The sequence below is a fragment of the Microcaecilia unicolor genome, chromosome 5, assembly GCF_901765095.1.
Source record: "Microcaecilia unicolor chromosome 5, aMicUni1.1, whole genome shotgun sequence".
NCBI classification, from domain to species: domain Eukaryota; kingdom Metazoa; phylum Chordata; class Amphibia; order Gymnophiona; family Siphonopidae; genus Microcaecilia; species Microcaecilia unicolor.
The window spans coordinates 358567332-358594236 of NC_044035.1; the positions used below are offsets into that span (position 1 = coordinate 358567332).

The 26905-nt window shown below is 45.3% G+C and overlaps 1 protein-coding gene across 1 annotated transcript in view; it reads left to right on the forward strand.

Annotated features, from left to right (window-relative positions):
- Window positions 1–26905, forward strand: part of LOC115470969 (protein spire homolog 2-like) — a 101784-nt gene that overhangs the window by 17763 nt on the left and 57116 nt on the right. Inside the window, 6 exon segments of the mRNA XM_030204617.1 lie at window positions 12936–12982; window positions 20245–20601; window positions 21516–21599; window positions 22501–22665; window positions 25189–25234; window positions 25237–25274. Of these exon segments, the coding sequence (XP_030060477.1) occupies window positions 12936–12982; window positions 20245–20601; window positions 21516–21599; window positions 22501–22665; window positions 25189–25234; window positions 25237–25274 (737 nt within the window).

The window sequence follows — 26905 nt, forward strand, 5'->3', positions numbered from 1 at the left end:
GCATCTGGCCTATTTCTCCAATATAGCATCCTTCGTTACATTTTTTACACTGAATGATATATTCCACATTGGAAGATGAGCAAGTGAAAGATCCCTTTATGTTGAATATCTTTCCTTTGTGGATGACTTTGGGGTCCTGTGAAATATTTTGGCATAGTTTGCAACTGGATAAATTACAGGGAAGTATGCCCTTCTGTTCCTTTTCAGTCTGTGATGGAAGTTTACTTCTGATTAGCTTGTGTTTTAAGTTGGGCGGCTGTCGGAAGGCCAGTACTGGTGGGGATGGGAATATCTCTTTCAGTAATTCATCCTCCTGGAGTAGAGGTTGTAGATCTCTTATGATTTTCCTCAGTTTTTCCAGCTCTGGATTGTATGTCACTACAAGGGGGATTCTGTCTGTGGATTTTTTCTACAGGGCTCACAATCTAAGTTTTTTGTACCCTGGGCAGTGGAGGGTTAAGCGACTTGCCCAAGGTCACAAGGAGCTGCAGTGGGCATTGAACCCAGGTTGCCAGGATCAAAGCCCACTTCTAACTTTGAATTATAAATGGACAAAAAAAAACCTATTTCATCTTAAAAGCCCAAATTTGCATCAGTAGTGTGAACGTAGAGCACCTCTGTTTGGCAGCAGCCATTAAAAAAACAAAAACAAAACTAAAGAGAGCAGCACTCTGGGCTCTGTATATCTAACAGTATTTGCACATGTATTTCTCTTGTACACTTGTCAGGCCCTCCCAAACCATGTCCACAACATACCTCCCTCAGAATTATGAGTGTCGCAGGCAGTGGCGTAGCTACAGGTGGGCCAGGGCCCACCCACTTTGGACTCAGGCCCACCCAAAATTGTGACACTTGCCGTGGCTGGTGGGGATCCCCAAACCTTGCCAGCTGAAAGTTTTCTCTCCTTGGGCAGCCAGCGCTCTTCCAAATGTCAGCCAGCAGCACTTGCCTTGAGCTGACACAGACTGGCCCTTCTGCACATGCAAAAGCACTGAGCATGCACAGCCTGCCAGCGGTTTGAGGCAAGTGCTGCCGGCTGGCCGTTTGGAAGAGTACTGGCTGCTTGAGGAGGAGGAGGAGGAGGAAATCTTCAGCAGACAGGGTTTGGGGATCCCCGTCAGCTCAAGTATTTGGGGTTTTTGGGCAGGGAGGGGTGGAGAGAGGGGCAAGCCGGAGGGGGACCAGGGGGGGGGGGTGAATTCCATGCCCGCTCACCTTGGGCTCTGGCCCACCCAAAATTGGCCATCTAGCTACGCCCCTGGCCGCAGGTGCACACATTTGAGTGTCAGCCTTCCTAAAACTGCTGCTTACACGTGGAAATGAGCTTATACTCATGTAAGGCTTCTAAAGTGAGACCGTTTGCAAGAAGTCAGGATTGACTGTCTAAAACCTCTCACTCTTATCTGCGAGGGCTTAATTTTATCTTGTCAACAAAAATTAAGAACTGTGCAATGTTCTTTTGAGCCCAATGAGTCTGTTTTTAATAAATCCTTTTCACAAGTGAATTCAGACAAAGAGAACAGCAATTTACTGTCCTTAGGAAGGACTTTATCTCAGTTAACACCCTCTCTTTGTTTCATCTGGGATTATCTGGATGTTTAGATTAATTACTCACCTTTCCAAATTCAAGTTCACAGTGGATTACACTAACCAGATTATAAAAGATATCATTGGGAGATAAGACCAGATTTAATCCTGTTCTTTTCAGAAATCTTTTAAAGTAAAATCAATCAATCACCTTTCCAATCAAAAAGAACACCCAAGGCAATATAATTTTCTTTTTTATCGGGACTGTCATGACTCTTGGAGCTTGGTAATTAGAAGCCCCAATATCATGGAGCATAACCCTGGCCCAGCAATCACCTGAAGTCTCTATTATTTTATGAAGTCTCTTTTATTGAATAAATCACAGATAATTTACTCACAGATAGATGTTCAGGATACAGAGACTTCTTAATCTGGAGGCTGTGGGAGGTGGAGATCTGAAGAGAGGTAGTTGTATTGCAGGGGAGAGGAAAGTAGTTGAACAGGTAGAAATAGTCCACAGCTGGGTGACTGCAATGTGCGATATCTCATTTGGAAGAAGATATTTACAGGGTAAAAAATCCAGGTTCGTTACAGGGATTTTCAGCAGGACAGAGCTGTCTGGAGCGAGATGGGGTCATCTCCATGCCCCTGGCTGGATGGTGTTAGCATACCTCATGGCTGAAAGGACAAAGAGGTGATGGGGCTTTTTACAGGCTCGGGGGGGGGGGGGTGCAGATAGAGGCCAATGGGAACAGAGCTTGCCATCGGGTGGCAAGGGGTGGTCCTAGAGATAGGAAGGAAAGGTCATACCTGGCTGACCTCTTAGGACAGAGATAGTAAGGCTGAACAGGAAATGGTAGCAGGGAGACAGAGGTGCCAAGTTTGGCAGAGAGAGAGAGGGGAGGGCCAGGCAGCCTTACAACCAGTGGTAACAACTCTTGCACAACCAAGCAAGTGTGGCTGCACTGCCTGTGAACTACATTAACCACAGTGCCTTGCTCATATATCTTTACAATGAGAGACTGCAGCAGCGAAAGTTCTTAGAAATGAGAATAACAGTAAAGACATTACACACATTTTAGGATCACGTTATGAACTAGTGCAAGGCTGTCAGGGAACAGAACAGGGACATATTAATCACTTGTGGAAATTGTCAAACACAGGCTACACAAGAAGTATATAGTTAGTTAGTTAGTTAATTAATATATTTGTTCGTCCACCTTTTAATTATTTCACCATCAAAGCAGTGAACAAAATGAACAAAATACTAGAAGGGAAATAATGAAACACCCTGTCCCAACCACTGTAAAACAATGCGAGAAGTGAAGTGTTCAGAGAACCATAATATAAGAACATAAGTGTTGCCATACTGTGACAGACTGAAGGTCCATCAAGCCCAGCATCCTGTTTCCACCACTGGCCAATGCAGGTCACAAGTATCCAGTTGTGATGAATCTAATGCTTTAAAGTTTGCTTTTCACTTCAAAGATGTCTTGGGCTGAATTTACTGCTTTTACTGTTCTCAAGGCTATTAGCAGTATGAAATAGAGTGGAGGAGTGGCCTAGTGGTTAGGGTGGTGGACTTTGGTCCTGGGGAACTGTGGAACTGAGTTCAATTCCCGCAGCTCCTTGTGACTCTGGGCAAGTCACTTAACCCTCCATTGCCCCCATGTAAGCTGCATTGAGCCTGCCATGAGTGGGAAAGCGCAGGGTACAAATGTAACAAAAATAAAATAGATACTATTAGAGATTCTACATGGAATGTTGCTATTCCACTAGCAACATTCCATGTAGAAGGCTGCGCAGGCTTTTGTTTCTGTGAGTCTGACGTCCTGCACGTACGTACGTGCAGGACGACAGACTCACAGAAGCAGAAGCCTGCGCGGCCACATTGGTGATCTGCAAGGGCCGACTTCTACATGGAATGTTGCTAGTCGAATAGCAACATAATCTCAAATAGGAGCAACAGTGGAGGAGTGGCCTAGTGGTTAGGGTGGTGGACTTTGGGGAACTGAGGAACTGAGTTCGATTCCCCCTTCAGGCACAGGCAGCTCCTTGTGACTCTGGGCAAGTCACTTAACCCTCCATTCCCCCATGTAAGCCGCATTGAGCCTGCCATGAGTGGGAAAGCGCGGGGTACAAAGGTAACAAAAATAAAATAGATACTATTGGAGATTCTACATGGAATGTTGCTACTATTGGAGATTCTATGTGGAATGTTGCTACTATTTGGAGATTCTACATGGAATGTTGCTATTCCACTAGCAACATTCCATGTAGAAGGCTGCGCAGGCTTCTGTTTCTGTGAGTCTGACGTCCTGCACGTATGTGCAGGACGTCAGACTCACAGAAGCAGAAGCCTGTGTGGCCACATTGGTGATCTGCAAGGGCCGACTTCTACATGGAATGTTGCTAGTGGAATAGCAACATAATCTCAAATAGGAGCAACAGTGGAGGAGTGGCCTAGTGGTTAGGGTGGTGGACTTTGGGGAACTGAGGAACTGAGTTCGATTCCCCCTTCAGGCACAGGCAGCTCCTTGTGACTCTGGGCAAGTCACTTAACCCTCCATTCCCCCATGTAAGCCGCATTGAGCCTGCCATGAGTGGGAAAGCGCGGGGTACAAAGGTAACAAAAATAAAATAGATACTATTGGAGATTCTACATGGAATGTTGCTACTATTGGAGATTCTATGTGGAATGTTGCTACTATTTGGAGATTCTACATGGAATGTTGCTATTCCACTAGCAACATTCCATGTAGAAGGCTGCGCAGGCTTCTGTTTCTGTGAGTCTGACGTCCTGCACGTATGTGCAGGACGTCAGACTCACAGAAGCAGAAGCCTGTGTGGCCACATTGGTGATCTGCAAGGGCCGACTTCTACATGGAATGTTGCTAGTGGAATAGCAACAATCCATGTAGAATCTCAAATAGTAGCAACAGTGGAGGAGTGGCCTAGTGGTTAGGGTGGTGGACTTTGGTCCTGAGGAACTGAGTTCGAGTCTCACTTCAGGCACAGCTCCTTGTGACTCTGGGCAAGTCACTTAAGCCTTAACCCTCCTTTGCCCCAGGTACAAATAAATACCTGTATCTAATATGTAAGCTGCATAGAGCCTGCTATGAGTGGGAAAGCGTGGGGTACAAATGTAAAAAAAAAAAAAAAATTTAACAGATGGTAAACTGGATTCAGCAGAACTTGTGACATTGTTGTTTTAAGCTGTTCCTTACTTCCAGTATCAGTTCTTTAGGGAAACGGGTACCTCCTTTCTAATTCACTTAAGAGAACATCAGTGAGAACTGCTTTAAAGAGGGGCTTTCACAGTTGGGCAATATCAACATTTCCATTTTATTATTTATCATCAAACAGATTACAATATAAAACACTACTACTAATCATTTCTATAGTGCTACTAGACATACACAGCATTGTACAAATTATAAGCAAGTACTTTCTCTGTCCCTAGAGGGATCACAAGCTCTAAGTTTTTTTTGTTGTTGTTTTTGTACCTGGGGCAATAGAGGTTAGGTGACTTACCCAGGGTCACAAGGAGCTGCAGTGGGAATTGAACCCAGTTCCCCAGGATCAAAGTCCACTGCACTAACCACTAGGCTACTCCTCCACTAGTAACATTCCCTGTAGAATCTCAAATAGTAGCAACCACTAGGCTACTCTTCCACTCCTTGGGATTCCGGAATCTTGCTATTCTTTGGGGTTCTACATGGAATGTTGCTACTCTTTGAGACTGTGCCTGGAATCTTGCTAATGGCACTTGATATACTGCATTTCTGTGGTTTTTGCAACTACATTCAGAGCAGTTTACATAGTACATACAGGTACTTATTTGTACCTGGGGCAGTGGAGGGTTAAGTGACTTTCCCAGAGTCACAAGGAGCTGCAGTGGGAAACGAACACCAGGATCAAAATCCGCTGCACTAACCACTAGGCTACTCCTCCACTAGCAACATTCCCTGTAGAATCTCAAATAGTAGCAACCACTAGGCTACTCTTCCACTCCTTGGGATTCCGGAATCTTGCTATTCTTTGGGGTTCTACACGGAATGTTGCTACTCTTTGAGATTGTGCCTGGAATCTTGTTAATGGCACTTGATATACTGCCTTTCTGTGGTTTTTGCAACTACATCCAAAGTGGTACTTATTTTGTACCAGGGGCAATGGACTTGCCCAGAGTCACAAGGAGCTGCAGTGAGAATCGAACTCAGTTCCCCAGGATCAATGGCACTTGATATACTGCCTTTCTGTGGTTTTTGCAACTACATTCAAAGTGGTTTACATAGTACATACAGGTACTTGTTTGTACCTGGGGCAATGGAGGGTTAAGTGACTTACCCAGGATCACTAGGAGCTGCAGTGGGAATTGAACCCAGATCACCAGGCTCAAAGCCCGCTGCACTTAACATTAGGCCACTCCTTCAAGGAAAAGAGATATTTTTATTTATTTAGTTACATTTGTACCCCACACTTTCCCACTCATGGCAGGCTCAATGCGGCGGGCAATGGAGGATTAGGTGACTTGCCCACAGTCACAAAGAGCTGCCTGTGCCAGGAATTGAACTCAGTTCCTCAGGACCAAAGTCCACCACCCTAACCACTAGGCCACTCCTCATCATTTACATAGGAAGTCGTTTAAAAAAAGAAATTCACCCCATCTCTGTAGTGCACTACTGGAGAAACCTATTTGCAAATTCCAAAAAAGAAAATACAGAAAAAGGAAAAGATCACATAAACAGACTTACTCAGTCTGCCCTGTTACCAATTCAGCTGAACGACTCACATCATATCAACACTATTGATTGGAGAAGACAGGCTGATCCTTTTCTTACTTTTGAAAATTGCTTCAACCGAACAGGTTAAAAGAAAGTAAGATTTAGCGGCATCTTTAATTATACATTTCCTAGAGAATAAAAAAAAAAAACTACCCAGTTTTGATGAAAAAAACAGTTGCAAAAATTCTCTTCTCACTTCTAAGGTAGCTGAAGCTAAATTAATTTTGGAACCGTGAAACAATATGTGCCCTGTTAACTAAGCTGCGCTGCAGGCACGCACACTTTTTAACGCTCGCTAATGATAGAGACACCCATTATATTCCTATGGATCCCTGATCAATTGAATGCAAAACAATTACTACCAAAGTAGCTTCTACAGAAGTTTCCAGCAGAGTTGTTAAATTTAAATCCCTGACGGTGTAAGAACATCAGATCCACTAACACCTTCCTGAGCTAACAGATGATGGTACATAATGCACTCTAGAAAGTATAGTTAATTCCTCATTAACAATATTTAAGATATCCCAAAAATATTTCTTTAGCAATCTAGTATAACAAAAATGTATAAATCATAATAATAATTATTTGCAGTCAGGTCAGTCTTAGACTTTAAGAAAAGATTGTCCTTCAGTAAAGGCTGATTGACACTTTCTAAAGATTCTAATTTCTTTTTATGAAAAGACACGTTATATGCTTTAGTTCTTATCGATTCCTCCTGTGAAGCTAATTTCCCAGCCACCTCCCCTGAGAAATTACATAATTGCGATAAACAGGAGGAATAGCTGATTCAAGTCTTGATATTATTGGCTCATAATTCCACGTTAGAAACTTCCTTAGGAGGAGAAGGAAATTTAACACATGCTTTCGCTACACTAAGTAAACAGTGACATTGTCATTCTTGGCCACAGATTTAAGGTGTGTGGTGTGCTGACGTGGTGCTGCTGCTCTTTAAGATTGTATTGGAATACTTACGCTTTTTACCTTGTGCTTTTCATGGCCTGACAGTTGAGTTTTCAGACAATATCACTGCACATAAAGCTGGTTATTAGATCAGAAAAAAGGAAACAAAACAAGACAGTTCTATAGCTGTGCGGCAGTTACGCCATTGTGCATGGAAGTGCACAGAAAAAGGTCGCTTAATGCACAAGCGTGCTTTCACCAGGACTCTGTATAGGGTCACTGAAAGTTGGTTATGGAGCGAAAACTAATTGGATCAGGAGTGTTCAACCTCGGCCCTTGCCAGGTCGGGTTTTCAGGATTTCCCCAATGAATATGCATGAGAGATCTATTTGAATACAAAGGAGGCAGTGCATGCAAATAGATCTCATGCACTGGGGAAATCCTGAAAACCCAAGGACTGAGGTTGGACAACCCTGAACTAGATAATTAGGTGATAACAAGTACTTAGCTACTAGTGATTAGGAGTTATGTGTGTAGTTTTGTTGACACCTTTTTCAGTTGTAGCTCAGGGTGAGTTACATTCAGGTACTCTGGATATTTCTCTGTCCCAGGAGGGCTCACAATCTAAGTTTGTAGCTGAGGCAATGGAGGGTTAAGTGACTTGTCCAAGATCACAAGGAGCAGCAGTGGGATTTGAACCGGCCACCTCTGGTGCTCTAACCACTAGGCCGCTCCTCCACTACTGCTACTCTTTAGGGTTCTACATGGAATGTTGCATGGAATCTTGTCACTCTTTAGGATTCCAGAATCTTGATATTCTTTGGGGTTCTACATGGAATGTTGCTATTCTTTGAGATTCTGAATGGAATCTTTATTTATTTATTTAGATTTTGCTCACACCTTTTTCAGTAATAGCTCAGGGTGAGTTACATTCAGGTACTCTGGATATTTCTCTGTCCCAGGAGGGCTCACAATCTAAGTTTGTACCTCTGGATTGCTCTAACCACTAGGCCACTCCTGCACCCCAAAGAATCTTGTTACTCTTTGGGGTTCTACATGGAATGTTGCTACACTTTGAAATTCTATATGGAATCTTGTTATTCTTTAGAATTCTAGAATATTTATTTATTTAGATTTTGCTCACACCTTTTCCAGTAGTAGCTCAAGGTAAGTTACATTCAGGTACTCTGGATATTTCTCTGTCCCAGGAGGGCTCACAATCTAAGTTTGTACCTGAGGCAATGGAGGGTTAAGTGACTTGCCCAAGATCACAAGGAGCAGCAGTGGGATTTGAACCGGCCACCTCTGGCTTACAAGCCTGGTGCTCTAACCACTAGGCCACTCCTCCATTCCTAGATCTACCCTATGCCCTTATTCTTTTTTTTTTTTTGTTACATTTGTACCCTGTGCTTTCCCACTCATGGCAGGCTCAATGCGGCTTACAGGGGGCAATGGAGGGTTAAGTGACTTGCCCAGAGTCACAAGGAGCTGCCTGTGCCTGAAGTGGGAGTTGAACTCAGTTCCCCAGTTCCCCAGGACCAGAGTCCACCATCCTAACCACTAGGCCACTCCTCCACTAACATGCGCTTTAAATTTCATCGCCTGCAACTCCAAAGGGGGCGTGGCTACAGGAGGGGTGTTCCCAGGACTCAGGTGCGATGTTATTTGTGCACCTAACTGCCATCAGTTGGGCACAAACATTTTACACCAGCTTTTGCAGGCATAAAGGCTCAGGCCCAAAGGTAGGCCCGAAATATGCAATAATCTAGTGTACCTCAAAGGAGTGCTCTTTACAGATTGTGATCTTACTGCGAATCATCCTGGTGCATCTCTTTGGGGCCATTTGCTGAAATTCCCCTTATGTGCTATAGCGCAGTGTTTCAAACATGTGTAGGATAAACATAAAGGAATCCTGTGCAGAAGGAAGGGATCCTCAGGAGCTTAACCTAGAATAGGTGGCAGAGCTGGTGGTTGGGAGGCGGGGCTAGTGCTGGGCAGACTTATACGGTCTGTGCTGGGGCTGGTGGTTGGGAGGCGGGACTAGTGCTGGGCAGACTTATACGGTCTGTGCCAGAGCTGGTGGTGGGGAGGCGGGACTGGTAGTTGGGAGGCGGGGATAGTGCTGGGCAGACTTATAGGTTCTGTGCCAGATCTGGTGGTTGGGAGGCGGGGTTGATGGTTGGGAGGCGGGGATAGGGCTGGCCAGACTTATACGGTCTGTGCACTGAAGAGGACAGTACAAATAAAAAAGTAGCACATATGAATTTATCTTCTTGGGCAGACTGGATGGACTGTGCAGGTCTTTTTCTGCCGTCATCTACTATGTTTACTATTATGTTTCCCAAGTCCAGTACTTCCTTAGGTTACTCCTAAGCCTATTCCCTCTTAACTTTGTCATATGTCCCCTCATTCTAGAGCTCTCCTTCATTTGGAAAAGGCTCTCTTCCTGTACATAAATGCCCTTGAGATATTTAAACGTTTCTATCATGTCTCCTCTCTCCCTCCTCTCTTCCAGCGTATACATGTTGAGGTTCATAAGCCTGTCCCTATAATTTTTGCATTCAAGACCGCTTACTAATTTCGTAGCCACCCTCTGCTTTGTCCTTGGCATATTATGCTTCTGAATTTTGTTACCAGGGTGGTTGTGACCATTTCAGTGCTGTGTTGTGGTCTGAAACCTAATTGGGATTTATGAAGAATTGAGAATTTTGTCAAGTATTCCGTTAGTTGCTGTATTAGACCTTCCATCGTTTTGGTCAGTAGTGGTATTGAGACTACTGGTCTGTAATTTGTGATATCGCTGCTCTTGCTGGTAGTGTTTTTGGGACAGGTGTGAGTACTTACTCCCACTTAGCCATCTATCCCCCCTTCAATCTGTTCAGAACTCTGCTGCACGTCTCATATTCCGCCAGAACCGATATACTCATATCACCCCTCTCCTCAGGTCACTTCACTGACTTCCGATCAGATACCGCATTCAATTCAAGCTTCTCCTTCTTACCTACAAATGCACTCAGTCTGCTGCCCCTCACTATCTTTCTACCCTCATCTCCCCTTACGTTCCCGCCCGTAACCTCCGTTCACAGGATAAATCCCTCCTCTCAGTACCCTTCTCCACCACTGCCAACTCCAGGCTCCGCTCATTCTGCCTCGCCTCACCCTATGCTTGGAACAACCTTCCTGAGCCCTTACGCCAAGCCCCCTCCCTGCCCGTCTTCAAGTCTTTGCTTAAAGCCCACCTCTTCAATGCTGTGTTCGGCACCTAACCCTTACCGTTCAGTGAATCCAGACTGCCCCAATTTGACTGCCCCTATCAGACTGACCGTTCACTTGTCTATTAGATTGTAAGCTCTTTGAGCAGGGACTGTCTCTCTTTGTTAAATTGTACAGCGCTGCGTAATCCTAGTAGCGCTCTAGAAATGTTAAGTAGTAGTAGTAGTAGTACTATGTCGCATTGTCTATTGGACCTCTTTCAAACATGTATGTGATGTGTTTGGTGAGTTACTCAATGAACCAGTCTGGTGGGTTTTTCATCGTGTAGTTGAGGCATTGGTCAAGTAGGCAGTGTGCATGCATGTATTTTGTCAATAGTGTCTTTACTGTGTCTTGTTGGGGTGGTTTGAACATGGTCCATATTCTGTCTGCTGCGGTGTGGTTGTCATGTGTTTTACAGTCCTGTAGGTAGTCTGTAACATTTATTTGTGCTTTTGCAAGGTTTGATCTTGTTTTACTATTTTATTTTTGAAGTATTGTGGAAGCTCATCTGTAGTTGATGGTGCTTCAGTTGCAGTGGCGTAGGAAGGGGGGGGGTGGTCTGCCCCGGGTGCATGCCGCTGGGGGGGTGTCGGCTCCGATGGTTCCCTGCTCCGATGGTTCCTGTTCCGGGGCAGAGAAAGCAAGGAACCAGCAGAGCCGACGCAGCTCCCAGCGACGTGCACTCGGGGCGGATTGGCGTTCCCACCCGCCCCCCGCTTTCGTATGGCAGTAAGAATGCATTTGGGGGGGTGCGCGCCGAGGGGGGGTGCGTCGTGCTGCATCCAGGGGGGGGGGTGCGCAGTGGCGACCTGCCCCGGGTGTCAGCCGCCCTCGCTACGGCACTGTTCAGTTGTTGCCAATTTGTTCTGGGTTTTCAGTAGTTTGTTCATGAGTTTGAACCTTTTTTTCATGTTGCTCTGGTTGAGGTTCGTATATGTACTTGTAGTGTTCTGCTTTCGCTTTCTTTATGCTGCTTGTGTATGTTCTTATAGCTTTTCGCCATATGGTTTTGTTCGCATCTGTTTTGTTTTTGACCCATGCTCTTTTGAGTTTCCTACAGAGTTTCTTCGTGTGTAGTTGTTTGTCATTAAACCAGGGACGTGGTGGTTTTGTGATTTTTGTTTTTGTTTTGAATGGTATTTTGTTTAGTGTGTTTTCACTTGTTTCGTCCCAGTTTCTCATGAAGTGTTTACCCTCAGGTGGTATGTCATTGAGTTCATATATTGTTGTTGTCCAGAATGTGTGGTTGCCTACTTTTCTTCTGGTTATAAATGGGTTCTTGGCTCTCTTTTCTTGCCATTTTCTTTCCATTGTAGTGTGAAAGTGAGCTTGCTCTGGTCTGACCATGGTGCCTCTTTCCAGGTGTCGTTTGTGAATATGTGGTTGTTACTCGTTGAGAATCTGTGGGCTAGTATGTCTAATTGGTGTCCTTTTGTGTGCGATGAAACTCCTTGTGCTGTTGTGAAGTTCCATTGATTTATGACATTCATTATGAAGTTCTGGTGGTTGTGTCATTTTGTTTTTCTAGGTGCAGGTTTATGTCACCTATTAGTAGGACATTTGGGTGATTGGTGCAGATGTTTGATACGAAGTCCATGAAATCATCTTGGACGTTTGTCCAGCTTCCTGGAGGGTGATAGAATAATGTGATGCATAGTTGGTCAGCTGGTGTTTTGTCGGTGATTTTGCATGCCAGGATTTCGACTGTTGAGGATGTGTGTTTAGCAACAGGTTCTGCTGTGAAGGAGGATTTGTATATTATTGCAATGCCTCCTCCTCTTCTTTTGGTTCTGTTGCTATGTATTATTTTGTATCCTGGTGGGCATAGGTCTAGTAGTGTAGGGTCGTCTTCAAGATGCAGCCATGTTTCAGTTAGGAGCAGTAGTCCGAGTTGTTCCATTTCTATCCAGTCTCTTAGTAGTGTTTTCTTATTTACTGCCAATCTCGCATTTATGTCAACATTCTCGCTGTGGCCACCACCCTTCCTCACCCTTTCACAGTGATTGTCCTTCCCTTCGGTCCTTCGCTTTCACGGTGCTGAGGACAGCAAAAAGGGAAACTGCTGCTGGCTGTCCCAGACCCAGTGTCTTGATAAAGGCTAGCACTTAATATCCGAGTCTAATTCATCCAGCAGTGGTCAGCCTCTGAAGAGACTCTTGACTGCCACCAGCTGAATATTGACCGGCTGGCTTTTGGGTGTTTATTCATGCATTGTCCCCTTGTATTGTAGTATATTGGCCTTTTTTGTTAATTGTAAAGGGAAATGGAGCGGTCACCTAGGGTCAGTGGCAGTGGTGAGAGGAAGGCAAGTGACAGACTTGGGACCTCATCATGCCTCAGCCATCATCTGGCATGTCCCGAGTTTTTATGAAGGGTTTATCAGCACTCGTTATATTCAGTACAGCATACAAAGGACCCTATGGGTTGAAGAATCAGACTGGGAATAATTGCTCTGTTTCTTTTTCTTAGCAGACCCCAAGCAGCGGGATCCACTGATGGCATTCACGGAACCACAGGTATGCCCTTCAAACTCTTTACAGAAGATGTTTGCTTATGCTAGATAAATGGAAATTATAGGAAAACAGTAGATGTCAGCAGATAAAGTCTGCCTGGAGGTCCCTGCCTAGATTACTCCTGCTAACTACTATTACTACTAATCATTTCTATAGCGCTACTAGACGTACGCAGTGCTGTACACATTATATGCAGGTATTTTCTCTGTCCCTGGAGGGCTCACAATCTAAGTTTTTTTACCTGGGGCAATGGAGGGTTAGTGACTTGCTCAAGCTCACAAGGAGCTACAGTGGGAATTGAACCCAGGTTGCCAGGATCAAAGCCCACTGCATTAACCATTACGTTACTCCTCCACTCCAAGGGCATTTGCCATCTGTCACCTTTCTCGCTGTGGCCACTACCCTTCCTCACCCTTTCACAGTGGTTGCCACTCCCTCCGGTCCTCCACTATCACGGTGCTAAGGACCTCTTCACCCTCTCTGCAGTACAACTTTGTCCACCAGCAGTGAATTGACTCAAGCCAGCTTGCTGATCTTGCAGTGAAACTGACCTCCTCTTCCTCCTCCTCTTCCGTTATGCCCTAAAATGTAACAAAGCCTCACAGCAGTTTCATGTTGGTGGAGGAGTAGTTTAGTGGTTGGAGCACTGGGTTGGCAACCAGGGAAGCCCAACTGAAAGCCCACTGCTGCTTCTTCTTGGGCAAGTTACCTACCCCTCCATTGTCTCAGTTAGAACTTACATTGTAAACCCTCCAGGGACAGAAAAATATCTAGAATGTAGCTCACCTTGAGCTAGAAAGTGTCACCCTGAGCCAACTCTTGCATCAACCCCACCCCTACCTACGATCCAGTATCTCTCTACTCCCCCACTCCCCTGTCCATTTATCTGGTATCTTTCCTTCCACTTCCTCTCCCCTCACCTGTGATCTGGTATCTCTCCCTCTACTTCCTTCCCTACCCCCAATGATCTGGTATCACTGTCTCTGTCTGAATTCTTTCCCTCTCCCCCCAGCCATTGATAAAGGGTACCAAAATCCCAGTTTGGCATCTCCCCCTCTCCCTTCCTTTCCTGTTGCCCACAGTCTGATATCCCCCTCTTTCTCAATCCCCCGCCCCGTCTAACTTCAAACTCCTAGATGGCACTGACAGTGGCAGAGATTTACACATACTGCCTGCACCAAGGAGATTTGATAACAGGAGATGGCATAAGCCCATCTGGCCCATAATGTGGGCTGAAGCCAGTAGGTGGAGCTTGTTGCCCTATCAATTTCATTGTTTTTGGTGTACCAAGATGGAAGCAGCTGCACTGGGGGAAATTAAAACCTCTCATTAAACATCCTTGGCTTGCACCCAGCTCAGCCTCTATGTGCTGCCCCTCCAGAAACAGGAAGTTGCATCAGAAGGGGGGCAGGATGCAGCAGAGGAAAGGCTCTGATTCAGGTGCAACTCTGTACCTGCCAGTGCCCTCTAGGAGTTTGAAGGCAGGGGTAGGGGATATTGAACTGCAAGCCAGGAGAAGAGGAGGGAAAAGATGTCAGGTGGGGATTTTGGCACTGTTTATCACCAGCAGACAAACAAAATAAAACATGGAAAAGAAAATAAGATGATACCTTTTTTATTGGACATAACTTAATACATTTCTTGATTAGCTTTCGAAGGTTGCCCTTCTTCCTCATATCGGAAATAAGCAAATGTGGTAGCAGATAGTATATATAAGAGAAACATCAAAGCATTACTTTGACTGACTGACAGAGTGGGAGGGTGGGGGGTATGCATGGGGACATCAAAGCATTTCATTGATATTCTAACAGAATGGGTGTTGGTAGGTGAGAGGAGGGTAATAAACAGAGAAATACAACTTTATGGTTTATAATGGGTTAGAAAACCCAGATCCTTATTAAGTCCTGTCTGTTGGGTGTCAAAATATTCAATCATTCTTATTTCAAAGGTCTTACGTTCCTGTATTGTTTTAAAATTACCTTTCAGTATTCTTACTGTGAAATTTGTGCATTTGTGGGAAAATGTGGGGTAGAAATGAACCGTAAATAAATAAATCACTGGTGCAGTGTTCTGGTCTAGTGAAGTGTTGGCCCACAGGGGTGGGGGCCTGACTGGCACCGGCTATTTTCATGTGATGTCTGTGTAGACACCCAACAAACAGGACTTAATAAGGATCTGGGTTTTCTAACTCATTATAAAACATAAAGCTGTATTTCTCTGTTTATTTCTCTGTTTATTACCCTCCTCTCACCTACCAACACCCATTCTGTTAGAATATCAATGAAATGCTTTGATGTCCCCATGCATACCCCCACCCTCCCACTCTGTCAGACTGTCAAAGTAATGCTTTGATGTTTCTCTTATATATACTATCTGCTAACACATTTGCTTATTTCCGATCTGAGGAAGAAGGGCAACCTTCGAAAGCTAATCAAGAAATGTATTAAGTTATGTCCAATAAAAAAGGTATCATCTTATTTTCTTTTCCATGTTTGATTTTGTTTGATTTCTATTGATAACCTTTAAGAGTGGACTAACACGGCTACCACACCTCTCACCAGCAGACTGAATCAGAGCCTCACCTGGTCCATAGGTTGGAACAAGTGTGAGCTAAATCCAAGTAAATAAATAAATCTCATCTTCTTTTTTGATGTAACCATATTGCTGCTCTGTGTAATTAGTTTTTATCTTCTCCTCTTTGGACTCTTCTATAATTCAAATGGTTGAGGCTGTAGTTTAAAAAAAAAAGTCCAATATTTAAGCCCTCCTGTTCTGTTTCTTTTCTCTACTACCTCCCCTTACCGCTGTCCTCTGTATCTCTCGCAAGCCACTCTCTCAGCTTACAAGTATTTCATATCATTTCTCCAAGCTTTCCTCCTTGTATCTGAATTTGATTTTGGGGGGAAAGCATTATTAAAGGAACAGAGACGCTGATATTCAGTGATGCAGGGAGGAGTGGCCTAATGGTTAGTGCAGCGGGCTTTGATCCTGGCAACCTGGGTTCGATTCCCACTGCAGCTCCTTGTGACCTCGGGCAAGTCACTTAACCCTCCACTGCCCTGGGTACAAAAAACTTAGATTGTGAGCCCTCTAGGGACAGAGAAAGTACCTGCATATAATGTGTACAGTGCTGTGTACATCTAGTAGCGCTATAGAAATTAGTAGTAGTGATGCTAAAGTGAGCACGATCACATTAATTTTAAGTGAATATTCAGCTGACTTATGCACTTAATATGCAGTTCTGTAGTTAAGCGGGTAAGTAATCTGGTTAACTGTAGGACAGCTGTTCCTATGGCCCTGCGCAACCACATAACGTTAACCGGAGACCATTGGAATATCAGCACAATCCAATTCACTTTACCTCTTGCCTCCACTACACCCCTTTCTCCTTACAATTTATCCTCCTGGATCTGGAACTGGACCCATTTTTCTGGATAAAGTTTAACCGATGGTCTGTCATCTAGTTTTTAAAAAGAAAGGCTTGTGTGGTTAATTCTGAAAGTAGTGCAAACCTCTTCTGACTATTGACCCCTGACCTGCGGCATGGATAAATTCCTCTCCTGTCTCACAGCTAGTATCGAGTGCAGACAGGGAGGTTTAGTCAGCAGAGAAGTCAGGCAGATACGGCAGACCTCACCAGCTTGGCGTCTTATCTACCGTGTCACAGCAGGATCAGCCATGCTACTGAACGACTGGGGGCAGCCTTGTAATGCCGATTTTTTAAAAAGTCTCCCAGGGTGATCCGGGAAACTATAGACCTGTGAGCCTGACACTGGTACTGGGCAAAATGGTTAAAGATATAATAAAAAGAAAATTACCGATCATATAGATATACAGGGTTTAATGGCAATGCTTTCCAAAAATACTAGGACTAGGGGGCATGCGATGAAGCTACAATGCAGTAAATTTTAAACGAATCGGAGAAAACATTTTCTTCACGCAACGTGTGATTAAACTCTGGAATTCGTTGCCAGAGAATGTGGTAAAGGCGGTTAGCTTAACGGAGTTTTAAAAAGGTTTGGACGGCTTCCTAAAGGAAAAGTCCATAGACCGTTATTAAATGGGCTTGGGGAAAATCCAGTATTTCTGGGATAAGCAGTATAAAATGCTTTGTACATTTTTGGGATCTTGCCGGGTATTTGTGACCTGGATTGGCCACTATTGGAAACAGGATGCTGGGCTTGATGGACCTTTGGTCTTTCCCAGTACGGCAATACTTATGTACTTATGTAATGAGTCAGTATAGATTCAGCAAAGACAGTCTTGCCTTAAACCAATTAGCTTTTTTTTTTTGAAGGTATAAACAAATAAGTGAACAATGATGAGCCGGTCAATATTGTGTGTTTGGATTTTTGGTGTCCTTCATGAGAGACTCCTTAGGAAATTCAAGGGTCATGGGATAGGATGCAAACTGCCTAAAAGTCAGAAATGAAGAGTAGGACTGAATAGGCAATTATCCACAGGGAAACGTTTGTGTACTTAAAACTCTGGAATTTGTGGAATTAAACTCTGGATTTCGTTGCCAGAGAATGTGGTAAAGACAGTTAGCTTAGAGGGGTTTAAAAAAGGTCTGGATGGCTTCCTAAGGGAAAATTCCATAGACCGTTATCAAATTGACTTGGGGAAAATCCACTGCTATTTCTGGGATAACCAGCATAGCTTCCCAAACATACAAGCATTCTATACATGTTATTCCTGGAATTGTGGATTTTTCCCAAGCCCATTTAGTAGTGGTTTATGGACTTGTCCTTTAGGAAACCGTCTAACCCCTTTTATAAACTCTGCCAAGCTAATCGCCCCTCACCACGTTCTCCGGCAACGAATTCCAGAGTTTAATTATGCGTAGGGTGAAGAAAAATGTTCTATTTGTTTTAAATTTACTATACTGTAGTTTCATCGCATGCCCCCTAGTCCTAGTATCGTTGGAAAGCGTGAACAGACGCTTGACATCCGCCTGTTCCACTCCACTCATTATTTTATATGCCTCTATCATGTCTCCCCTCAGCCGTCTCTTGTATTGAACTTTTTCAGGATCTTGCCAGGTATTTGTGACCTGGATTGGCCAGTGTTGGAAACAGGATGCTGGGCTTGATGTACCTTTGGTAAATAGTAAATAGTCACTAGTGGAGTGCCCCAGGGGTCTGTACTGGGACCTCTGCTGTGTGACAAAATTCTCAAATGATCTGGAGATGGAGCAATGAGTGAAGTGATCAAATTTGCAAATGATATAATGTGAAAGGAGCAGACTGGGCATCAAACTGGAAGATGACATTTAATATGAACAAGTGCAAAGTGATGCACATAGGGAAAATAATCCCAGCTCTGAGTTAGGAGACCACCCAAGAAAAACATCTTGAAGCCATTGTGGGTATCACATTGACATGTTCTGCCCAGTGTCCTGCAACTGCTAAAAAAGCAAATGGACTGTGAGGGATTATCTGAAAAGGGATGTTGAACAGAACCAGAACATCATTATGTCTCTGTATCGGTCCCTAGTGTGTCTTCTGCACCTTGATTACTATGTGTAGCTTTGATCACCTTCTCTCAAAGAAGATGTACAGTAAAATAGTGATTCTCAAGCCTGTCCTGGGGGATCCCTAGCCAGTCAGGTCTTCAGATATCTGCAATGAATATTCATGAGATTGATTTGCATGCAAATTTCGCAGTAGGGCAAAAGAAATGACAACCTCCCTTGTAAAGAGAGACTAAATAGTTTGGAGAGCAGACAACTGGGACAGGATATGTTTGATGTTTATAAAATTAATATGAGTGGGGTGAACGGTTAAATATGGGATAGTTCTTAAGCTGTTAAACACAAAAACAAGGGGACCCTCCGTGAAACTATTGACCAGTGCAGTGCGTAATTAAGCTGTGGAATTTGTTTCCTGGAAGAAAACTCCATAAAAATGTATTAGCCAAGTAGACTTGGGAGGGCTGTTGCTCATCCCTAGAAATGAGTTATGAGAAACAGATCTACCTTTTTTTGGGATCTGTCTGATTCTTGGGACCTGGATTCAACATTACCTGACTCTTCTTCCCCCTTTTCCTCTCTAAGGTCCCCCGACTGTACCTACCATACATGTACCTCATTCTACTACAATATCACTTTGTATTCATTCATACCATGTATTTGTTCAGACCGCAATCGGTAACGCCGTTGACGGTTATATGTAAGCCACATTGAGCCTGCAAAAGGTGGGAAAATGTGGGATACAAATGTAACTAATAATAATAATCACTGACGGAGACAGGATGCTGGGCTCGATGGACCTTGGTCAGCATGAGTTTTCTTACGTTCTTGCTTTCTGAGTGCCTGATTTCTCTGCAGGAATAAACCTGGTTTTGTCTTCCTGTACTGTGGACGACCTGCTGTATTATAAAGAATCCTGCAACTTCCACTATTTCTGTACCAAATAAATGCTATTTTCATGCAGAATCCCAGAGAAAAAGTGGCATCTTGTAACGGAAGCATCATTATAAACTGCTATCCTTTGGTTACAATGTATAAAGTATCTTAGCCAGGGCCGCTGAGAGGGGGGGACAGGGGGGACAAAAGTCCCTGGGCCCGGGCCTCCGGAGTGGGCCTGGCGACACCGCAGTCCGACCCGCCCTCCCTCCGTCGCTCCCAGCACTAACCTTCAATGCCTCCTTTCACCACGTTCGCAGCAAGCAGCAGCAGGGCAGGCCACTCCTTCCTTCCGTGTCCCGCCCTCACCTGACGTAACGTCCGCGAGGGTGGGCACGGAAGGAAGGAGAGGTCTGCCCTGCTGCCGCTTGCTGTAAACGTGCTGAAAGGAGGCGTTTAAGGTTAGTGCAGGGCCCGGCCCGGTAGCGGGTGGTGGGGGGGCCTGGCGGCGACGACGACGACCTCGGGTGGTGGTGGGGGGTCCCGGGGGCGGCCTTGTCCCAGGCCCGGCTCTGGCTCTCAGTGGCCCTGATCTTAGCATCATTTTTAATTTCTCTTTCTCCTCTTCCCTCTTCCACTTTCCCTATCGTTCAATCTTTTTCCTTCCTTTTCATCTTTCCATGTCCTTCTCTCTGTTCCTCCGTCTTTGTCTTTCCTCTCTCCTGCCTTATTCTCACTCTTTTCTATCTTATTTTCTTCCCTGTTCTTGTCTTCCCTCTTCTCCATTGTCTTTCCTTTCTTCACTCTCTCTTTTCTACCTGTCTCAACTCCTTCCTTACATTGCCTTTTCCTCTCTTCCCGTTATTCCTGTTTCTGTCCCCTCTTCCCCTTCCTTGTCTGTCTCTGCCTCACTCTGCAGATGGTTCAAAGTCTGGGATTTGCCATCTATCGGGCACTGGACTGGGGCCTGGATGACAGTGAGGAGCGGGAGCTGAGCCCCCAGCTGGAGCAGCTCATTGACCTCATGGTCAACAGCAACTCGGAAGGCGGCAACTCGGGTGCTGTAGATGAGGGCTATGAGGGGCAGGAGGAAGAAGAGGAGGTGGAAGGGACCCCCAGAGTCGTGCGCACCTTTGAACACGTGCTAAAGGTCTGTGCCGTGCGCTTGACAGACCCCAGAGAGGCCCAGGTGCACTACCAGGCTGTCTGCAGGGCACTGTTTGTGGAGACGATGGAGCTGAAAGCCTTCCTGATAAAAGTCCAAGAAGCAAAACAGGTGAGTGAGCTGGGGACGGGCCCAGTCTATCTGAAAGTGGACACAGGAGAAGTCTCAGAACAGAGAACTGTGACATGAACTTTGCCAAACTGACTACAAGCCACTGTCCAGGATAATCCAGAGCAGTAAAAAACAAAGAAAAACTGAAAATACCAGGCAGTCTCTGTGCTAGAGTAGGAGGGTGGTGCACAGCAGGAATGAGGTGCAGCAGCAGTGCTGTGTATGGGTGATATAGAGCAGAATGAGGGACAGTGGCAAAACTGTGTGTTAGATCTTAATGCTGGAATGGCATGGGGGGGAGGAGTGATGCTGGGAGAGACAGTGCATTTGAAGAGCTCTGCTTGTGTAGGGGGGTCTCAGTACTGGAATTATAGTAGGGGGGACAGGTGTATTTGCAGAGCTGTGTGTGGGGGGTGTCTCAATACTGGAATTATAGCAAGGGTGTAGAACAGGACAGAGATGCATCTCGTGCTGGAATAGCGGGGGAGGGGGGAAGAGTGATGCAGGGAGAGATAGGTACATTTTCAGAGGTTTGGGGGGGGTCTCAGTACTGGAATAGCAGAGAGTGATTCAGGGCAGGAAACAGGTACATTTGCAAAACTCTCTGGGGGTCTCAGTACTGGAATTGTAGGGGGTGGACAGGTGCATTTGCAGAGCTCTGTGTGTTTTGTGAGGTGGGGTCTCAGTACTGGCATTATAGCGAGGGAGTAGGGCAGGACACAGATGCATCTTAGTGCTGAAACAGCAGGGGGGGGGGGAAGGAGTGATGCAGGGAGAGGCAAGTGCATTTGCAAAGCTCTGTGTATTGGGGGGGGGGGGTCTCAGTACTGGAATTGCAGGGACGTATCAGAACAGGTTTCAGGAGCTGAGTGTGAAGGTCATTTCGATCCAAAAGGTTTGTTCTACTGTTACAGATGCTGATGAAGCTGAGAGTGGATGAAGAAACATCAAGTGATAAGTCAATAGCAGATCTGGGCAACTTGCGAAACACGGACTGGGTGAGATGAAGCTGCTTCTCCTGTGAATTTCTGTGCAACACTTTATTCATAATACACAGCAGAAACGGAGGCAAGAAGTCCTCGGTCTGTCTGTACTGAAGCCTCTAGTCCATCCCTTCTGACTCTGAAAAACCTGAAGGTGGTTTTCCTATGGAAACATCTCTCCTTTTGTACTGACAGCAAATTATGCCAACCTGAAGAGGCAGGCTAGTGTGCCAGCCCACAAAAGAATGGATGGGGTATACCAGTCCAAGAGAGTGCAGGACCCAGCCCCGAAAAGGGTAGATGGATGGGTATACCAGCCCAAGAGAGTGCAGGACCCAGCCCCGAAAAGGGTAGATGGATGGGTATACCAGCCCCAAAGAGTATAAGCACAGGACCCAGCCCCGAAAAGGGTAGATGGATGGGTATACTAGCCCCAGAGAGTGCAGGACCCAGCCCCGAAAAGGGTAGATGGATGGGTATACCAGCACAAGAGAGTATAAGCACAGGACCCAGCCCCGAAAAGGGTAGGTGGATGGGTATACCAGCCCCAGAGAGTATAAGCACAGGACCCAGCCCTGAAAAGGGTAGATGGATGGGTATACCAGCCCCAAAGAGTATAAGCACAGGACCCAGCCCACAAAAGGGTAGATGGTTATACCAGTCCAGAGACAGGAGGAAAAGTTCCAGCCTGTGAGAGGGCCATTAAGAAGAAAAATGTGTATGCCAGTCTTGAGAGGGTGAGCACAAGTAGCAGCTTGCAAGAGGGCGGGAATATGCGTGGTCTGAAAGAGAAGGTGTACTTGTCTGTGTGAGGCTGGACAGGTAAACCAGGTTGGGAGAACAGTGGTGGATAAGCCAATCTCTACTTGCATTTTGTGTTTCCAGGTTACTGAGCTACTGTTTTCTGGTGTTTTAGGCTCGGCTGTGGGTGCAGCTGATGAGAGATCTTCGCCAAGGAGTGAAACTAAAGAAAGTTCAGGAGAAGCAGTTTAACCCTTTGCCTACAGAGTATCAGCTGACACCCTTTGAGATGCTGATGCAAGACATCCGGGCACGAAACTACAATCTACGAAAAGTTATGGTGAATAGTAATTTTGTGCTGGACTGGAAACGGCTTTCCACGTTTAGAACTAAGATTAATGCAGTCAGTTTGGGTCTTCAGCTGATGATGTCATAGCACAAGATTCCACAGATGACATCATCACCAGTGGCCCACTCTCATTATCACATTTAAACATTAGGGGTGTGAGCTGGAAAATGTCTGTTTCATGTTTCCTGTGTCATTTTCAGAAACATTCATGTTTTCATTCAAAAAGTGTATATTGCACACGCGGAGAGAGTACACACGCTTTCACAAGAGGGGATACTATTCAGGACGACTGCACACTCATTCCTGATAGTGTGCGCACAAGCATGTGATCCTGAAAGAAGGTGTGAGCTCTGTCAAGAGTTCGCACTGTTGATGGCATAAGAAAAAACACATTTTTTTCTGCTTGTTTTCTTTTTCCAACAATATAGTAATATAGTAGATGATGGCAGAAAAAGACCTGCACGGTCCATCCAGTCTGCCCAACCAGATAAACTCACATGTGCCATTTTTTGTGTATACCTTACCTTGATTTGTACCTGTCTTTTTCAGGGCACAGACCGTATAAGTCTGCCCAGCACTATCCCCGCCTCCCGCCACCAGCTCTGCCACCCAATCTCGGCTAAGCTCCTTAGGATCCATTCCTTCGGAACAGGATTCCTTTATGTTTATCCCACGCGTGCTTGAATTCCGTTACCGTTTTCATTTCCACCACCTCCCGCGGGAGGGCATTCCAAGCATCCACTACTCTCTCTGTGGAAAAAATACTTCCTGACATTTTTCTTGAGTCTGCCCCCCTTCAATCTCATTTCATGTCCTCTAGTTCTACCGCCTTCCCATCTACGGAAAAGGTTCGTAGATATTGTTGACGTTTCCTATGTCATTTCATCACTTTTTATGTTTCTGATTTTTTGTTAACCCATCAAACAAATCATAGTAGAGGACAGCAGAAAAAGACCAATCAGTCCATCCAGTCTGCCCAGTTATTTCTGTCTCATTTTTCAGTCACAGAAACATAGCTATCACTCCTTTGCCAAGTCAGTTTTGTCTTCCTCCTTGGTTCTCTACCATCCTGGGTTAATAAAGCACAAAAGAACCAAACTTAATCCCTATCAGCCATATCCTACCACTACCTCAATAAATCAGCTAGTCTATAAGGGGTTGATATTTTGAATATCCGCAGTTAGTGCTTAAACACTATTTAACCGGCCTGGAGCCATTCCTGGCCAGTTAAATAGTTTTGATTATCGGGGAGTTACTCTATAAGGTGCCCTCTGAGAAAGTGGACTCTGGTCCTCAAACACTCAGGCCTTAATAATTAGTCTATAAGGAGCCACCTGCTTCTATCAGATTTTCTACTACATTTTGTAATAATGTAAACTAAACCAAAACTAGTGAAGCTGCTGTATGATCATCTGGCCTTCTAGGTCCCTGTGGTCTTGCTGGATGGTTCCCACCACCACCACCACCAACCTGCTGGTGCCGACCCAGTTGTTTTTTTGGCAAATTCTGGCATGTTGATTCCAACCCATCCTCCCTACCACATGGTGCAGGCCACAGTTTGCTTGCTTTCTCTGGTCCTAGTTTTCATTTTATTGACTTGCTGGGTGGTCCCCAGCCATTCTCAACGTGCCCAAAAGATGCCTGAGTGCTGTTCTGTTAGAAAGTGTGACTTACATAGTGTGTATTTGCAAAGGGAGTGTATATAAACCAGCAGAGCATGGGCAGGCTCCGTGACACAAGTCACTTACAGAATTCTGTGAGCTCCCCGCGCACTGTTGCATTTACGCTCCAGGGACTGATTTATCTATGGCTGGTAACTGCTCACCGATACCAGGTTACACAGGTGCCGTTGCAGAATAAGATTTCTACTGTGCAGCCTTGGGCCAACTAAGTGGAGGCCGCAGGTACAGAATTGTCCCTTCTACATGTGTCAGGTGTGTATCTGTGTGTGATAGGCTCGATGGATGTACTGGCGGCTATGCAGGCCAACTATCTCTTGCCCTTTCTGTGAAGAAGCATTTCCTCATCTTTCTCCTGATTCTTCGTCCCTCCAGCTTTATGACCTCTTGTGTTTCAAATGATCTTTCCATGGAAAATGACGCCTTCCTATAGTTGATTACAGCTGGTCCAGTGTTTGAATCTTGCTGGAATATGCCGCATTTCCCTTCTTTCCTCCAGTGTGTACGTTATGAGCTCCTTAAGCGTCTTTGTAGGGTTTGTGTTGCATCCATTGGTTGTGGAATGGGGTGGGCCGCAGCCCCACCTGTGTTTTTCCACAACACAGGATCAGGAGGGTGAGAGACTGGTTTGTTTGACTCCTCCAGCCCAAAAGGTGTTCCACTGCCACTTGTTGCCTCATCTGATGGCATTTTAGATGATGCGGAATAGAAATTTTTAAGTCAATCATTGCCGGCGGTGCCACTTTGCTGGGCTCCCGCGTTGACAGTGACATCATTACCACTGGTGACATCATCATTACTCTGCATGAAATTCTCTTCCTTTCCTCCTCCTCAGGTGGACGGCGACATCCCCCCCAAGGTGAAGAAAGACGCTCATCAGGTCATTTGGATTTCATAAGGTCACGACCTCCATTAAAACCGGTACACTGTTTTGATTTCTCTGATTATGATTTTTGGCATTAATTTGTTTCTTTGGATTTAGCTCAAGCTGTGTTACATTCAGGTGCAGTAGGCATTTTCCTGTCCCTGGAGGGCTTGTAATCTAAAAATCTCATTTTATAACCTGTGATAATGCATTTAAGCATGTTGATCAATAGCCCTGCTGACAGAGCTGGGGCTTGTGTTAAATGAGATTAACTTGCATTCATGTGCAGTGATGTGTCTTACAGCATTAATGCATGTTTGTAGCTGAAGCAGTGCAGTCTGATGTGACTTTCTAGGGTCATAACCCTGGTGTAAAGCCCATGGGTATTTGCTTAGCAGGTCAGCAGGTACACAATTAAATAAAACCCCTATGCATATAGGGGATGATATTCAGCAGTGATACATCTGATTACAGTGAAACTAGCCAGATTTGCAGGAGTTATTCATTTCAGTCATATGGCTGAAAATACAGTTATTCATTTAAATTAGACCTGCTATTTATATGGGCTACTTAATGCAATAAAGGTAGGCTGATAGCGCTGAATACTTCAGGTATCCTCTTACCTTTTAGCCTCACCCTGCAAAACTGCCAGCCCCTCCCAATATTAAGCAGATAACATTTAGCCAGATATTCTGTTGTCCAAGTCCATAGGAGCTAATTTTTGGCAATTATTGCGCTGAACTCATGAACGCAGCAAACTTCCCCTCACCAAGGAAAGAAAAAGGGGAAAAGAACGCATGTATCTCAGGGCCAGATGCACTAAGGTCCTCGGAAGAGCCCTTCCCTTACCGATTCCATAATGAATCGGAAGGGAACGGCCATGCATCAAGGAAACGGAATGCAAATGAGCTGTTTGTTGTAGCTCACTTGCATTCTCTAATAACCTCTGAAAACAGTCGGCCAGTCGGCCGGTCGAGCATGCGCAGAGCAGCCAAGCGTTATGCTGGCTGCTCTGCGCATGTCAAGGACGCCCTTTATGGACGTCCTTCACTTTAAAAAAAAGGATGTCTCTGCCGAGCAACCCAGGATGTCCTTTATGGACGTCCTTCACTAACTTCCCGGGAATCCCTTTGGCCGAGCAGCGAGAAGCAGGAGAGAGACACAGAGCTTAAGGTTGTTTTCAGCTTGCGCCCCCCACGTGCAAGGATGCAAATCAAAACTTTTTGGACGCCCCTCCCTCCAGGTCTCTCTCAGCCAATCACGGCGCGTTTAGCTGTTAAACGCGCTGTGATTGGCTGAGAGAGACCTGGAGGGAGGGACGTCCAAAAAGTTTTGATTTGCATCCTCGCACATCCCGATCCTGGGAGGGGGGGGGGGCGCAAGCTGCAAACTGCTTAAGCATCGCTTGCCTTTGTGCCAGGCTGAAAGAAAATAAAAAGCAGCTTTCCTGGGCTGGAAGGTTCACATAAGAAAGAGACAGACATGGCAGCGTTCAGTAACACCAGCTTGTCAGGCTCCTCCGTATCGTCAGGTTAGTTTCTATTCTCTTGCCTCTGAACTGTAGATTAGCTTGTAGCCTGTAAAAAGAACGTCTTTTTAGAGGGTTTTTTTTATTAAGTGAAGGACGTCTAAAAAGAACGTCTTTGGAGTGTGGGGGGGGGGGGGGGATTCAGGTGAAGGACATCCA